This window comes from Rattus norvegicus, chromosome X (assembly GCF_021556685.1).
Source record: "Rattus norvegicus strain SHRSP/BbbUtx chromosome X, alternate assembly SHRSP_T2T, whole genome shotgun sequence".
NCBI classification, from domain to species: domain Eukaryota; kingdom Metazoa; phylum Chordata; class Mammalia; order Rodentia; family Muridae; genus Rattus; species Rattus norvegicus.
Window position 1 is genome coordinate 129,592,873 of NC_141554.1, and position 18,181 is coordinate 129,611,053.

At 38.1% G+C, this 18,181-nt stretch overlaps 1 protein-coding gene across 12 annotated transcripts in view; it reads left to right on the top strand.

Annotated features, from left to right (window-relative positions):
• Positions 1-12,876, top strand: part of Xiap (X-linked inhibitor of apoptosis) — a 48,031-nt gene extending 35,155 nt beyond the window's left edge. For 6 of the 12 annotated variants that reach the window (XM_087600630.1, XM_087600632.1, XM_087600629.1 and 3 more), the window contains 3 exons: positions 543-585; positions 2,426-2,626; positions 7,844-12,876. In XM_087600630.1, coding sequence (XP_087456756.1) covers positions 543-585; positions 2,426-2,626; positions 7,844-8,037 — 438 coding nt within the window. In that variant the 3' untranslated portion in view covers positions 8,038-12,876. 12 annotated transcript variants of the gene reach the window in all.
• The last annotated feature ends 5,305 nt before the right edge of the window (positions 12,877-18,181 follow it).

Here is an 18,181-nt window from a genome sequence, read left to right on the forward strand (position 1 = left end):
GAACTCTGGTCTTCTAGGAGAGCAACAGGTGTTCTTAACTGCTAAACCATCTCTTTAGTAACCCTTTAGCGGATAATACTTAAGATTACAAAAATAAGGACAGGGATATACATGGGTTTTACTTTTTCTGGCTAGCATAAACAAGCCCCTGGATTCAATCTCTGATAAGACAAAAAAATTTAATAATATGTCTGAATTGACATATAGGACAGTGGCAATCATAGCATTAGTAAACTGAGAAGAACCTTGGACTGTGATGGGAGTCTAGAACTGACATGATGGTTCTACCATTAGTTTCTAGTTGAGTTTGTATTTGTTTCCCTCCGGGGAGTCATTTGATCTCATTGGCCCTTGGCTTCTTGTTTGTAAAGGGGCGATGATTAGATAGTCTTGCCTTCCTTCCATTCTGTTGGCTGGGCTCTTATGGATAGGCATGTTTCGAATTAGAATAAAGCCAATTTGTTTTATGTTTATTAACTTTTCAAATTGAGATAATTGCTTTTTGCTAAAGTGAAATCTTACCATTCATGTTTCTATTTTAGGTAAGAACTGCTGAAAAAACACCATCAGTAACTAAAAAAATCGGTAAATATGTTTATTAAAAATCTGTTTAGTTTTGTGGCCAGTTTATTATAGTTTGTTTAATGAGGCTGCTATAAATTTAAGAATTTAATTAAGTGCTTATAATTTTATACCAGACATTTTTGTAGTGAGTACATTAATAGAAAGCCAGGTGCTAGAGCGCTTGCCTAGGAAGCGCAAGGCCCTGGGTTCGGTCCCCAGCTCCGAAAAAAAGAACCAAAAAAAGAAGAAAAAAAAAAAAAAAAAAAAAAAAAGAAAGCCAGGTGCTATGGTGCAAATCTATAATCCGAGCACTGAGGATGTTGAAGCAGGAGAATCCGGAACCTGTGGTCAGTCTGGGTTGCATGGCATGGTTTTAAGAAAGGAAGGAACGGAGGGAGGAAAATGTATTAAAGCAACAAAGGTATTAAAAGTTTAGATTTTAATTTTTCATTCATTTATTTATTTTATATGTATGGGTGTTTAGCCTTCATATATGTGTGCCTAGTTGCCCCAGAAGCCAGGAGAGGTATCAGATCCCCTGGAACTGAAGTTAAAGGTGGTTGTGAGCCACCATGTGAGTGCTGGGAACTGAATTCAGGTCCTCTGGGAGAGCAAGTGTTCTTAGCCTCTGAGCCATCTCAGTAGTCTATCTACTGTGTAGGCCGGACTGGCCTGGACCTCTCTCTTTCTGCCTCAGTCTCTTAAGTGCTGGGATTGAGGGAGTGTACCCCCATATACAGCTAAAGCTGATAGTGTGCTGGCAGCCGAGCCCAGTGAATGCCAAGTATTCTGAGCTGCAGCCTCAGTAGTGTTCCTACAGTTCCCTTGAAGAAACAAAGAGGTGATGTGATCTGCCTACTGCCGTGTTATCATTTTGTTTTGTTTCGTTTTGTTTTGTTTTTAGAGATAGGGTTTCTCTGTGTACTCTGGCTATAATGAATTTGCTTTATACACCAGGCTAGCCTCAAACTCACAGAGATCTGCCTGCCTCTGTCTCCCAATTAAAGGTATATACTATTATAAATTAGTAATAGAACTAGCATTATAAACAAGGTCTTCTAAATCACATAGCATATTGTAGATGTAATTTTTAGTGGGGTTATGTATGGTGTTTTGGTGGTAGTGGTGTGGAACAAAGTGTTTCATTGTATCTCAACTGTCCTAGAACTCACTTTGAAGATCAGGCTGGTCTCAAATTCCCAAATACCTTCCTGCCTCTGCCTTCAGAGTGTTAAAATTAAAGGTGTACACCATAACACCTGACACTGGAGTTCTTTTGGAGTTTCGATTTATTTGTCTTTTGTGGGGTTTGTTGATTGTTTTTAAGATCTGCTTTTTCAATTGAAGTGGTATGTTTCAAAGAAAGCTTAATTTAGAGTATCTGATGAGTCCCTGTTCCCTAATGTTGTAACATCATCTGTTTTGTGTGTCAAGGATTAGAAAGCAGGAGAATACTACAGGTATTTATAAATATGCTCGAAATGCGGGGCTATGTTGAATTATTTGGAATGGATTTGGTAACAGGCATAAATAACAAAGTTAAAGAAAGAATTTTCCCTAGCATACTTTTTGTGGTTTCTCAAGACAGGGTTTCCTGGATGTATTTGAACTTTCTCTGTAGACCAGGCAAGGCTAGAACTCAAAGATCTGCCTGTCCCTGCCTCCTGAGTGCTGGGAATAATGGCGTGCACCACCGCTTTTCTTCTTAACTTTGGGGATCAAAACCACAACACCACATATAGTAGGCAAACACTACCACTGAACTCTTCAGCTATCTTAAGTCCCTTAACTGTTTTACTGTTCAGTCATGTTAATGAAAATACTTGTATTATGTTCTTTCTCCACCCAACTTTGATTTCAGATGATACCATCTTCCAGAATCCTATGGTGCAAGAAGCTATACGAATGGGATTCAACTTCAAGGACATCAAGAAAACAATGGAAGAAAAGCTCCAAACATCTGGGAGCAACTATCTATCACTTGAGGTTCTGATTGCAGATCTTGTGAGTGCTCAGAAAGATAATTCGCAGGATGAGTCAAGTCAGACTTCATTGCAGAAAGGTATACATTGCTTGTTTCTGTCGGGAAAATCACCTTGCAGCCCATTCATTTCCTCTCTAATATCCCCATGGCATTAACACTTTGACTCTTTTATTATGGTAAACTTGAAACACAAACAGAAGTGGAAAGAAGAATGGGTTCACTTCAATAATAAGCAACTTTTTTGTCATCTTAAGTCCCATCTTCTCTCTTTTTGGCCATAGTAAATGTCTATTTTGACATATATTCAACATAGAAGGGTATTTGTACATGTGCCCTTAATGCTGCTTCCTCAGGCTACTATAAGAAAATTCCACAGAACTGGGAAAGTCCAAAAGTAGATCCCCTGCAGATAGTTGACTTCCCAAAGTAGTGTGTATTTCATGCTAAAAATTCCCCCAAGAGTTCTCATGCTTATGACTTGATCAAACCTAATTGTATTCATGCATTGCTTAACAATGAATATATGTGTTGAGACATGGGTTGTTACATAATCTCATCATTGAATGAACGTCATCACTTATACTTACACAAACATAGATGGCATGTGTCCCAACCACTTGTTGTGGCCTCTTATCAAGTTTTATTAACTATATGTTATGCTTTCATATAACTAGCAGCTTAGGAGGTTGATTCATACCAACATCCTCACAAACCCGTGATGCATTATGCTATGACATTAGAAACAATACATGTTCTCTGGTACCAAAGCATTGTCCACTAACACTTGACTCTTTCCCAAAGCCTTTCCTCTGAGCATCATTGTGGAAGGTTAAGCTTGCAGCATGTGAGCGTAAGGAACCCAAACATTCATTCCCTATCACTTTGTTATCACATTTGACAAAATGAACTCTCAACCTCATCAGAAAGCTAGTTGGTTTTTTTTTTCTTCTTTTCGGAGCTGGGGACCGAACCCAGGGCCTTGCGCTTCCTAGGCAAGCGCTCTACCACTGAGCTAAATCCCCAACCCCCAGCAAGTTGGTTTTAATACCCCTTGTTGTTTTCAGTGCTAGAAGGTAAGCTCAGGTGCTACATGTCAAACAGGCGCTCTTCCAATAAGACACAACCTCACTTCTCTGCTTTCTTAAAACATTCTTATACTTGATCCATTTTAATAAAGATCTAAAGAGTCGACAGTATATTCATCTTATTCAAATGTCTCAATTATATTAATTCTATATGATGATAGGATTCATGGTGTTTTCCCATATGTACTTAAATTCATTCCCCTTTCCTTCCACTGATTCTCTTCTGATTTCATGCACCCTTACCTTTTTGACCCAGTGAGTGCCTAGGGGCATGTAAATTACTGTGTGAACACGTGCATGCTTGCTTATGCATGTGCACATACATGTAAAGGCCAGAAATCAACCTCGGATGTGAGTGCGGAAGAGAGATAAGCAGATCCTCAGGGATCCCTGAGAAGTCAGTCTAGCCAATTGGTGACCTCCATGTTCAGAGAGAGACTCTGTCTCAAAAAATAATATGGAGGAGCATTTGACAAAGATAACTAACATAAGTCTCTACCCTTCTTGTACATAAGCAAGCACACTTATATACACAGGCACAAACCAGCCACATAAATACAGACATGGACACACAGGTTATTTTTTTCAGATTCTACATATTTTATTATTGAAAAAAAACCAATTATCTCATGTGAGAAAGAAAAGCAAATTAGAACTCCCAGTTTAAATGTGAGCAAGTCTCTAGTGGTCCAAACATTGATCTCCATCTGGTAGGATTAATATGTGACCATGACTCAGCATAAACCCTCAGTCACACCATTGTATAACAGCCAGAATTTCATTCTTCTCTAGTGTCTTATCTTGGAGTTGGACCTGGCTTTGTTACCAGTTTTTATCCTAACTCATTGGGTAGTATTGCCTTTGTTTCTTGGCCAGGGATCTCTTTATACTGAAAGGCTTGTAAGAAGACAAGGCAAGAAGCAATCAGGTGTATGGTGTGTGAATAGTGCAGGAAAGGTGCATACATTTTTTTTATTTGTTTTTAAATGCGTGAATGGACTTGGAGAGATAGTTCAGTGATCTAAAAAAAGTATTCTTGAAAAGGACACAAGTTTGATTTCCAGTATCCATATTACGTGTGTGTGTGTGTGTGTGTGTGTGTGTGTGTGTGTGTGTGTGTGACACGCACGCACGCACGCACGCACGCACGCTTACTCGAGCCTAAGAGTTCAAGGCCACTGGGAGCAACGTGCAAGCAATATACTAAAAATATTAGGAAGTAACATCAAACATTATCTAGATACCAAGCTACATTGCTGTGTACCTTGAACATCCTTATCTCAAAGTGGGCCTTGTGAGAAAATACAAGGAGAAAGAGCCCTGATTGTGCGATGTAGGTTTTTAATCCTAACATTCCAGAGGCAGAGGCTGGTAGGTCTGTGAGAGTTCAAGGCCAGCCTGGTATATATAGCAAGTTCCAGAATAGACAGCTGCTTCGGTCCCCAGCTCCGAAAAAAAGAAAAAAAAAAAAAGAATAGACAGCTGCATAAGAGACACTGATTGAACAACAACAAAAAGATGCCATAGGCAAGGATAGTATAATAGTCACCTTTGTAGCATAAAGTAATTATTAAGGCTAAATTATTAGTCAGGCACATCCTCAGTATGTGACTGACTCGGAAAAGTTGAGCTGATGATATGCATTCATGTTCGACTTCTTTCCTGTGGGTCTGTAAAATGGAATTAAGATTAAACTCATGAGGAATATTAATTCCTGGGCATGGTGGTCCACACTTAGAATGCCAGCACTCTAGCGATTAAAGCAGAAAGCCAGTACTCATGACCATTTTAGGGTAACAGGACTGTCTCAAAAGGAAAAGGGTATTGGATTCTCAGTTATAGCTCAGTTCATGGAGAGCTTGCATAGCATGTACATACCCTAGATTTCATCTCCAGCACAGCAAAACCTGGATGTAATAGTATGGACCTTTAATCCCAGAATTTGGGAAGTATAAACAGGAAGAAGGTCAGGAGTTCAAAGTCATCTTTGGCTACATAATGAGTTTGAGTCCAGCCTGGGATATATGTATGTGACCCTGTGTTAAAAAGACCAAACAAAAATAACAGCAGAACAGCTTAGACTGTTAGCATTGTGCTTCTATTCTTTCAGTAAACAACCAAAAATACAGCAGTTAAGCTACTGACAGAGGGCTTTTTCCTTTATCCTTTTTTCTTTTTTTTTGGGGGGGGGGGCTAGAGACAGCTCTGTGTAGCACTGGCTGTCTTGGAACTTGCTGTGTAGACCACACTGGCCTCAAACTCAAGAGATCCACCTGCTTCTATCCCACAAATGCTGAGATTAAAGGCATCAACCACCACGCCCAGCCTGAAGGCTGTTTGTTATGAAGAAACCACAACAGTCCTTTTGTCCCCTTCGTCCCCTAGAACTCAAATGTGCTAGTGCCTCTCTCCAGTTCAGAATTCCTCAGCAGCTCGCCAACCCTCAGAGTCAAGTCTCATGTCTTCGGTGCTTTGCCACATCTTTAAGGGTTGGTTCCTGCTGAGCACTGTACCTGGTCTATTTACCTTCATATCAGTTACAGTTTTACTCACGCTCTCGTAAGCCGTGCTCTGTCTCTCCAGCATGCTTCAGTCATTTCTTTCACCTTCCTTTACTACCATCTCACTGGAGTATGTCAGACTCCTGTTGACTTGTCTGTGAACATGGCGTGCTACAGTGGATGTGTGTTTACTTATTGTACACCAAGTACCTAAGGAAGTGTTCACTGAGTGCTTTTACTTGAACAAAATTAAACTATTGCTTTCTGAACATGTTTTGGAAATAATGTTCCTTCTAGGACATAAAAAGGAGTGACGGCAGGCATGTTGGTACACTGTTAATCCCAGGATTCGGGAGGCAGACACAGGCAAATCTCTTAGTTCCAGGCTAGCCAGGACTTCATAGTGAGATACTGGATTTTGTTTTGTTTTTAAAAGGAGATACACAATTAAATAGGGACATGCATTTTTCCATAATGAGATGCATACAGTAAAGTAGTTCTTAGGCGACAAGCACTAGAAGTTAGCAGACAAACCTAGCAGGACTGGTGCAGTAGCTCAGTGGTTAAGGCACCTGCCCCCAAGCCCGAAGACCTGACTTGACGTCTGTAGACTCGGGAACTGTATGGTGCAAAAAGAGAACCAAGTCCTAAAAGCTGACCTCTTCATTTTTACACGTGTGCCACAATGTATGCACTCATACAACTATAAATCAATGTAATAAATTATTTTTTAGAAAGAAAGGAAACTTGTTTTTAAAAGATGCCACAAGAAGTAAGTGTGTGGCACAATGAATGGTATACAGTATCCTGAACTGCAGGATTCCTGACCCACCCCAAACACATAGACACACACAAACACACCAAAGGGGGAAGAACCTTCACGTAATTCTCATTTGAGGCCAGATTTATAAACCATTAATACACAGTGATTACAAAGATATGTAATGTATTCAGAGTAATGCCTGGTACAAAATATTTATGCTCTATTACTGTTGATTGTTGTTGCTGTTATCATATATGACTACAAATCATAGTTTTGTGGCATATTTGTTAGCATTTTACAAAATCTGTTTTGGCAAAGATTCAACTGTGCAGCTACTCCAGTATCCTCTATATGCTAATTACACCGAATGTTTTTGTTTGGGTGCCCTGCCAACATCTTAAATAGACTTGAAGCTATAAAGCCTTTACCTCCTTTTATATTTCCAATCATCATCATTGCCTCCCTGACACATTAACAAACGCAACTTTAGTTCCTCTTTCCCTCTTTAGCCCTCACATCTAAGCACTAAATCCTACCCGTCCCACTGTATTGACCCTTTCCTGGAATTACTTAATGCCTTTCCATATGTTTGTACATTTACTTCATCCTTGCCTTTTCTGCCTGGTAATGTGTTGCCTATACTTAAATGTCCTCCTTGTCATGATGCCTTCCCCAACCACCCAGACAGAAGAACTTGTTCATCTTGCCCCAGAGCACTTTGTATGTAACTTGATTATAGCATGTTGCACTTTGTACTTACCCTCTCTGGCTGCAGCTCCCAGCCTCTCCCACTAGCATACAAGCTTCTTAAGAATTTGTGCTATGTCTGAGTCATTTTCATGTCTCCCAGGACTTGAGTGTCTGCCACGCAGGAGGGGTTCAATGTTTCAGTGAATTTAAACAACAAAACCCAAAACTAGTATATGTTGTTTTTCTCTTTATACAGACATCAGTACTGAAGAGCAGCTAAGGCGCCTACAAGAGGAGAAGCTTTGCAAAATCTGTATGGATAGAAATATTGCTATAGTTTTTGTTCCTTGTGGACATCTGGTCACTTGTAAACAGTGTGCGGAAGCAGTTGACAAATGTCCCATGTGCTGCACAGTCATTACGTTCAAGCAAAAAATTTTTATGTCTTAATCCAGCACCACAGTAGGCATGTTATGTTCTTCTTACTGCAATTGAATGTGTGATGTGAGCGAACTTTAAGTAATCAGCATCGCAGTCCATTAGCATCTGCTCCCAGATGGAAACAAATGTTAACAGCACTGTTTCAGGCTAATCTTCGAATTTCTGGATCTGAATGCCCGATCTTAGCTTATTAGCTGTTTTACCATTTATCCAGGGTTTGACGCGTTAGAAACCTTAGACAAAGAAGCATTTTATAACTTTTCACATGTATATTTGTAGTACACTGACTTGTTTTCCGTGTGTAAGTGAATGAGTCACCTGCATTTTTCATTCCTTTTTTCATAAGCTTAACAAGCGGAGTGTTCTGTGTAAGCAGGGAGGTTTGATTTAATCTGCCCAATCATTTTAATTTGCTTATTGTAAACAGGGAAAGAACTGTTCCACACTGGTTGGAGGATGAACATTGTTTTTAGATGTTTGTTTCTGTGTTTTAGGATTCTGTTCATTTACTTGGGATTTATTTACTTGGGAATTGTAAATGTACTTATATGAATATTTTTAAGTGATTTTGCCATCTCCTAAAAGATATCTAATGGTGGACTACCATCTAACTAGCATGTACTGACATAGAAAAGCATCACAGATATACTATGTATAAAATACAGATGGCAAAACACTATATTTATCTAGTTGGAGCCAAATCATCACATGTGTATTTTGTACCTGTACAGGACAAAAAGATTTGGAAAGATAAGTATCACACTCTTAAATGTATTTTTTCTTCAGGGGGTGGGGGATGGGTCTTAGAGGGCCTTATAGAGCCCTTCACTTTTTTCCATTTTTTTCTGTTTGAAGCTTTTATAAGTATGTATTACTTTTATAATCAGAATTCTTAGAAAATATTTTGCTGATTTAAAGGCTTAGGCATGTTCAAACGTCTGCAAAACTACTTATCGCTCAGTTTTAGCTTTTCTAATCCCGGAAGGCAGGCCAGTTAACTTTTCTGGTGCCAATGTGAAATTTAAATGTTTTTGTTTTACCTGCTTTGTGGATGAAAAATATTTCTGAGTGGTAGTTTTCTGACAGGTAGATCATGTCTTCTTATCTTGTTTCAAAATAAATATTTCTGATTTTGTAAAATGAAATATAAAATATGTCTCAGATCTTCCAATTAATTAGTAAGGATTCATCCTTAATCCTTGCTAGTTTAAGCCTGCCTAAGTCACTTTACTAAAAGATCTTTGTTAACCCAGTATTTTAACCATCTGTCTGCTTCTGTAGGTACCTGTAGATGCGTGTTTGTATACGGCTTGTAGTTTTAGTGTCAGCTCTCCATGTTGAGATTCTCAATGTTATTTTGTGTCCTAAAGTCTGATGTAGTTTTTGCTGTTAGGAAGATGAAGATGTATATAGTACAAATGTTCAGTCTATGATTGTTTTCTGTTTGTTTTCTTGACTAATAATGGTAGTGGATACTTTAAAAAGATTTTCTCAAGATCCTTAAAACATTGGAAATTGTAACATACTGACAAGAGTAGTTGTTTGAATATTTTTAACAACTTGTATAAGTCAATATGAATAAAATCCAAAGCTAAAATGCTTTATAAAACATGGGATTTACCTTAAGTAATTATCATGATAGACCTCTTGTAAAGACTGGTCTATTTTACTACAGACAACAGTTTGGGAGTGAAACTGTTACAATTTAGACTTTTCGTTGTATTTTCTAAGAGAAAGAGTATTGTTAGGTTCTCCTAACCTCTGTTGACTACTATGATAAGTGATGTTATTTTAATTGCAAATTTAAATAGAAACCAACAGAATTAAGTAACTGACTACCCTTTTTTCCTTCGCTTTTTTTTTTTTAATAAAAATCCTTAGTTCTGTATAATGTCTTCTGCTTAGGTTAAGTTATATAATTGTTAGGTTGCATTTGATCTAAAATGACTAAGATTTCAATTTATATTTCAAGCATTTTACCAGGGAATAAAAGTGTTAGTTTTAAAAATCGCTTCCAAGGCACTTCAGGTCCAATTCATGTAGGTAGTTTGTTTTATCTAGTTGTTAGCCAAGGACTTAAGGACTGATTGTTTTCAAATAAGGCTTTTCTTGTTCTCAGAGCTTCACTCAGTTCATTAAAACTCCTTTAAAACCTGTGTGCTGAGAGTTAAGCAAGACCTCTTTTCTTGTCTTCATGAGTTGCGAAATTGAATTCATGGAGCTGATGTGGCTAACAAGTTTATTTTAGGAATTGTTTAGAAAATGCTGTTGCTTTGGGTTCTTAAAATCACAGCACTCCAACTCTAATCAAATTATTGGAGATTTACCAGAGTTTGTCTGAAATCACGCAAGAAAAAAAAAAATCACTAGATCCTTTCCAATATAGTTGTGTAAAAATGGTCACTTGGAAGGTCACATTATAACCAGATCTGAATCACCACCCCTGAGAGAGTTCTCAGTGTCTGTGTTATCAATGTTCTTTTTCTGTAAAAAGTTCACTCTCAGATTTCGAAGTAACCACCCATTTTACTACATATTAGTCATGTGAAATTTGAAGTTATTTTGCAGTAATTACTTGTATTTGTTATTTACTGTGTTGATCAAACTTTTTGTGAGTATTTAGCCTTTGTTAAAGTATTTTCTTTCTTCCTAGATGTTGCCTCTTCCTGTAGTTAGGGGTAGAGGCGAGGTGAGTGTAGTAAGTGAATACAATGTGATTTCGCTGTGCTAGGCTAGTTTGTTGTCTTGTTATTTACAGTGTGTTGTTATCTGTTCTTATTTTAGTAAGTAAGATTTATATTTTGAGCTCTCTGAATGGAAACTGCCACTCCAACATGAGCTGCATGCATTGTTCCCATTAGACCTACATCTTATTGTACTTCTGAGTACCTAGATACTGAATAAAAGAAAAGGAGAAATGAAGTAGACTATAATTGCTACTAATGAAACAGGAAAATGGGTGGAGAAATATGTGACAGATACCATTTTAATGAAGAAAAGAACTAGCCAAATAGGCTTCACACCCTGAATTCAGATCCCCAGAACCCACACAAAAGCTGAGTGCATCCAGGTGGTACTAGCACACTCCTTTAACCCCAGCATTTGGGAGGCAGATCTCTCTTAGTTTGAAACCAGCCTGATCTATAGAGCGAGTTCCAGGACAGGGAACCCTGTTTCACAAAACAAAACAAAGAAACAAAAAAAGCTAAGTGCACTAGGCCAGGTACCTGTATTCCCAAAATGCCCACCTGAAACAGGAAGTAGATAGGAGAATGTCCAGAAGCTCATGCTCATTGAATGGCTTATGTATTAACAAAGAGGTACCATGGTAAACAAAGTGGGAAGGTGAGGGCCCACCAAAACCCAAAGGTTCATGCACCATGGCAGGTATCCACTTACACTCACACACACACACACACACACACACACACACACACACACACAAAAGAGAAAAAATCAAAAGTATTAACACAACCATCTTCCAAGATGATGGAATGCAACTCGAGACCATCTTATATACTCTTAAGTGATGACTCTCATCCTAAAACTTTAGAATCCTCCAGGGGTTTGTCTTGATGGAGGATCTTGGACTAAAGATTAAAAGAGGACCTGGAAAGATAACTCAACTGTTGTGAGACTTGCTGCTTTTTCAGAGGACCTAGGTTCAGTTCCCAGCACCTACATGATGACATGTAACTCCAGCTCTGGTGCCCTCTTCTGGCCTCCAAGGGCGCATGCATGCATGTACACATACACAGTCATACACACCTAAAATGAAAATAATCTTTGAAGCTTAAATGAAATTTCTGTTAACTTTTAGATACTATTATTTGTTTCTCTGGATGCTTCTTGAAACAAAGCTATAAATTGTAATAGTTTGATCCTTTAAAAATATTTAAATTACTTTTTCAAAATCTAGAAAAAGTATTCTTACTAAATTCAGTTGAGTTGTCCTAATAGAAACAGTCAACTTATTCCCATCTTAATGTTTTAGTTTGGCTCTGAAACACTTAGCACAATGTAGATTTCTTCCTTACATAATAAAGTCACAGACTATCAGAGCTAGAAATGACCTTAAGAGAGTCACTTATTCACACCACCACCACCACCACCTTCATTTTATTGTTGAGGCAACACCTCAAAGGAGAGGTGATTGGCTCCAGGTTATATAGCTAATTAGTGATAGATTCCTTACTGGGACATAGTTTGGAGTTGAAACCTTCAACTATGAGATTATGAGCCTCACCATACCGGCCGCTTGTCCTTGAAGTCTCAGGTGTTTTTCAACTGTTCATTCTATTACACTCTATTTTCACTGCACATTAAGTGGTGCTTTATAATTTCTGTAGTAGGACCATTGTTCATACTTTCAAATTAAACAGTATGACAATAATGCTTGAGTGTTAAAGTTCTCTTTTGGAGACTGAAGTTTGCAGATGTGAGTGCAGATGTTTGGCATTTACTATGTGCTTATGTATTATTAATGGACATTTAAGATTACTGTTTGGTCACTGTCTATACTTACCAACAAACCTGCATTTTTAATTTGATGTAATAACGGCATAATGTAATTTCTGTTTTTGCATTTTTGTTATCCTTTACCCAAAAGACTGACCAATTGCTTTGTCATATTGTACTATATTTGTGAATATAATTTTATGACTCCTTTTTGTTCTTTTAATGGATACCTTTTCTTTCATTATGAAAACTTTTCATCCTGAAAACTTTCATTATGAAAATTATAGAGAGAATTGCTTTCTGCTCTATAATCTGTCATTTGTTATAGATTAAAGCTTATTTTTCTGTGAATAAAACTTATTCAATAAAGCACTATTCTTTAAAATGTTATCTTCTTTGTATTTGATTTTATTTGTTCTGTTAAAACAGGATCTCATGTTTTAACCCAGGCTACTGCCTTAAACTCAGTGTGGATGAAGGTGTCCTTGAACTTGTACCTCCTTAGTGCTGGGATCACCTGGCATTTGAAGCATTGAGGATCAAACCCAAGACTTCATGCATGCTAGATTCTACTAACTAAGGTAGCTAGAACTCAGGTCGGCAGGCTTGACAGCACGTACACTTACCCCCCCAGAGCCACCAACGGGACATACTCCATTCTTTGATACAATGTATCCATCAAAGTAATCAGCCAGATGGTAGTGGTCCATGACTTTAATCCCAGCACTCAGGAGGCAGAGGCAGGCAGATCTCTCAGTTCCAGAACAGCCAGGATTACCTAGAGAAACCTGCTGACATCCTGTTCTAAAACAAAGTAATTAATATTTTAAAAAATACATTGAAGTCAGGCCAAAAGTGTGATTCAGTGGCAGAGTACCTGCTGCTGAGAAAAGTAGCATACATGAGAACCTGGGTTTAATCCCCAGCACCAGGAAAGAGTACAGTCAACACCACTCTCCTCAAAGAGTAGCCTGTTTGTGTTCAAAGTTCATACAGCCGCTGTAAAAACAAAGTGCCAGCAAGTGAGGGGTCTATGAAGCACTGCCCCATTGAGGCAGGCACCAAAGGGATTTTTGTGAGTTAGGGTACATACTGGCCAGAGTTTCAAAATGTGAGAGCAATCCAGTATGATACAGGCTCCAATGGACAGGAATTTACAAGGAGCGGTTTCAAGTGACTATTGCCCTGTCCCTTCTAATAATCTACAATACAGGTTCTTAAATGAATTATATTCTAGCCGGGGATGATGGCAGATGTCTGTAAACCCGGCGTGTAGAAGGGAAAGACAAAGAGTTTAAGGCAAACTGAGGATACATGAGACCCGGTTTTCAAAAAGAAAAGGGTATTTCAGGCCATCTGTGTCAGGACTGGTTAATCTTTGACAGTATATTCACTGTCAAAATCATTGTCATCAAAAAACAAACAAGACTTGACAACACATCCACAACATATTTGAAATAGGTCTTAATCTCTAGTTCCAGATGGATTTAAACTTGGCAATCCTCTTGCCTCAGCCATCAAAGTGCTAAGACTAGGCATGAACCACTATTCCCAGTTCCCTTTCAGAAAATGTGTTCCTCCTTAGAGTATGCATTTGAGCTTTGTAAAGATAATCAGAACAATTCCCGATTGCTCATTGACCTTAAGCTACTCTGATCAAAGGCTGGCTGGCATGATGGTTCAGCAGGTAAAAGGTACCAACAAGCCTGATGACGAGTTTGAGTCTCAGAACCCAAGAAGAGAAGTGAATGCTGCCTATTTTCCCCTTGACTTCCACATGCACACTAGAGCACATATGTGTGCATGAACAAGACTACGAATGCACACACAGCAGACAAGAATTTTGAAAAACTACCCTTTGATGAAGCAATGAAAGTTAAGGATTTAAAAGCTCAGCTGTAGGTTCTGGTAGATGACAGCAACCGGATGAGACTGCAGAACGGATCTGCACTTGAACAGAGCCAATGCTACAGTGAAATGCGAGCCGTTAATTTGGAAGGAAAGGATTTCAGAGTTGGAAGGAGTCAGCCTTTCTAATTCATAATAATTAACAGTTCTGATTCTTTCTCAGTTCTGAAATTTTTAAAGTGTGGCACAAAAAAATAGAGGACTCTGTCTTTGGATGATGAGAATTGTGAATTGATACATGATATTGTAACCAAAATAACAGTCTTAATAGGTATAAGACTAGATGACAGTTTAGTATTTTAAGTCATAGTTTGTATGAGATTCCCAAAACAATATAATGGATCAGAATGAGAATAGCAAAGAAAATCTTTTGCATGTGCCTAGACTTGTTAACTTTAAGCTTCTGTATAATATTGGAAGAATACTGGTTTCAAATAAATACAGAATAAGAACCCAGGAGAATCAGATTTTCATTATTGTTTTTCCCCAGAAGAATTAAAATTGAAGAAAACCTAGGATATAATTAAATGGGATACTGTGTGTTGAAACAGAAGTCTCTCAAAACCTAATTTCCAACGTAGCTCAAGTCGGCCTGCTTTATTGCAGGCACACATGCACCATAATGTCTGGCTTTCAAAATCTTAATTATTTCAATAGCATTAATTTACTGTCAACATGTAGACATACATTTAGATAGTCTTAGCGTCTCCCAGGATGAAACCTAGAGAGTCACTTATATTAAGAATAGAATTACTCTGTCACTGAGCCATATTCCTAACCCCGCAAATATGTATTTTGCATGGGAAATTACCAATGTACATTTTAAAATAAGCTTTCATTGTATATTCATTTTCGTGTGCACGGGAGCACCTGCTGCTTCTTTAGCTTTATTCCATTACAAGGTACTGAGGATCTCCTTTTCATTCCCCTAGCTTATAGAAGGAGCTTTGCAGTTTTGACTAAGGCATCAAAAATATATTTTCTCATTAAATGCTGGAATTTATTTCGCCAGAAATTAGGCTCTGCTTCAGGCAGATCAGTAACAATTGCTCTGAGAAAAGGAAGGAAGGAAAGGAAGCAAGGAAGCAAGGAAGGAAGAGAAAAGAAGACACAGCAGTGTTTTTGTAAACACCAACTGATGTTCAAAAGAACTGTTATTAAAACAACAGACCCCCCCCCTCAATAAAGTTAACCTTTTTTAAAGTTAATCTTCTGAAGTAGGGAAATAACTTCTAAAAATATTTTTGATTGAATATTCAAACATGGATCATGGCTCTTTGTAAAAAATTAACAAATGTTTATGTTAATCATTGAGAATGTCCTAGCTGATCTGGAAAAACCGGTTTTTCTTTCAACATTTTATTTGATTATTAAGATGAAATATACTGTACTTAGCTTTCTATTATAAAATTTTCAGATGTTACATTTTATGTGAGCTATAAGAATGGAAAAAGCAAGTGCTAACAATATTTATAAACCAATATTTTTCACTAACTGAAAAACATAACAAAAAATAATAATTCATGCGGGTAGCCATTCCTCTTTCTTCTTCCCTATGGGATTATGAAGACCATGTGAGAAAATGTACATGAGAGATATTTAAAAGGAATAAACCCTCTGTGAGTCTGAAGAATCATTCATCTAATTAGAGTGTGTGAACTAATTACAGGTTAGTTTCACACAAAATGAAACAGTTGAAGACCAGTGTCTGATTAATCAGGGATGTAGGATGATGAAATGCATTTATGGCCATTTTCATAGCTCTCAAAATGCTTTCCATCCATTTTTTCGTTCCCTTCCACTCTACATCATCAAGTGTAGTGTTTAAATCAGAAGAATATGTATAAATGCTCAGGGGGAATTAGAGAAATTGTTGCTATGGAAAATCAGGAAAATTATGTTCTTAAACCATGCCATTTAATTGACCTTCAGATAGGGAGATGGGGATGTAGCTCAGTGGTAGAGCACTTTGACTAGTCCTAGGTTCAGTCCCCAACATTACAACAAGAACAACAAACCAGTAATGACCGTCACATAAAAATTTGGGGGCGGTTATCAGTGTTTTAACGTGACTATAAAAGCATGTCAAACATATTGAGGCCCAATAATTTATGTTCTCAAAGGGTTTCTAGACACATCACTAAAACCAATTTTCAAAGTACTTTACCCACTTCATGTTTAACTTCCCTCTCAAAGGGACTGTTCCTTGTAATTCTTAAAATAGTAAAAAAGCCACAGTGAAATTAAGTGACTTACCCAAACTCCTACAGGTAAGTAGAGCCATGTCACAAGAGCCCTCACTTCTATTACATTTATTTCTTTCATGTGTGTGTGTGTATCCATTCTCTTGCTACTTGTGGTTTCTTCTTTCTTCCACCCTGCCAACCCCCTAACACTAGGTAGGAGAGAAAAGATGGAGGAGAAAGGGGGCATCATTATCCATAGACTTCCTTCCTGGGGCATATTTGATCTCCACCACCAGGATACCAAACTTCTTATTGTTTCTTCAACCCTGCCCCTCAGGGTCCTAGCATTTATATACTCTAAAATGTCCCCAGAATTCCAAAGGTTACACAATCATAGAAACGATCTGCAGCTGGCAAAATCATACCCCTACTAAAGCACGAGGCAAATCATAGTCAGCTGCTGTGGACAGTCAGAAGCAGCTCCATATTCCACACCTGGGATTAAAATGAAAGCACATTCCCATAAGATGTCTGCGTTTTTCAAAGAAACCAAAATTCTCACTACATGTATGTGTGTGGGTATGCATGGCACAGAATATATGTAGAGGTGAAAGGACCAGTTGTAGGAGTCAGTTCTCTACTTCCACCCAGTGGGCTCCAGGTGGTCAAACTTGGCTGCAAGTGCCTTTACCCACTGAGCCATCTTGACCACCCAAGAACCCTCACTTCTACTCTTTTAACACCTTGTCATTTTATCTCTCATTCATTATATCTGTGCCATGTATATAATTTACAGCTGAGGAACCCTAGACATAGAGGTTATATGACTCACCAAAATCATATGGTGAAGAACAGTCAAGCTGTTCTTATAGGCAGTAAAGCTGTTTCTAGCTAACTTTAGGCATTAGTTACATTGGCTGCCTTGCTGTCTGACATGTATGCATCCAGATCCAGGCCCTTGGACTCTTTTATTGTTGTTGTTTTGTTTGTTTTAGTTTTTGGATTTTTTTAGGGTTTTCTGCTTTTATTGTTTTGTTTTTTGTCATGGCAAGACACGGCTGGCCATATGATACCAAGGCACAAAAACAAATTATAGGTGATACATGGGTGTGTGGAGTCCTTAATCTGACTGCTTTAATTTGAACCTTGCCTGTCTAGGTGATTAAACTTGATAAAATGACTAAAAATTCAAAAGCTGTATGTACATTTTAAATTTCAGTTTTGAGGGGAATGGCACGGTATGAATCAGTGGTGCATTCAAAATGTACAGGCAGGAGGATCAGGAATTTGAGGCCATACTGGGTGACATGCTGACACTGTGTCTCCAAACAAACAGAAAGGGAGTTTGGAAATGGGTGCTGAGAGGAGGGCTTACCTGATGTGCTTGAAGCACTAAGTTCTATAAACTATTTTATTCCATTGACGAGGCAAATACTGTATGTTAGGATATCGCCACATGTCGTCCTATAGTCACTGTGTTCCCATTGGTGAGGATACTACCTAGTCCATTAGAAGGTCATTACCGGACACTAGGTTCTTTTCAGTTCAGCATATAATGTGTTGAATGAACATCATGTGAAAGAATGAATGAACAAATGTGA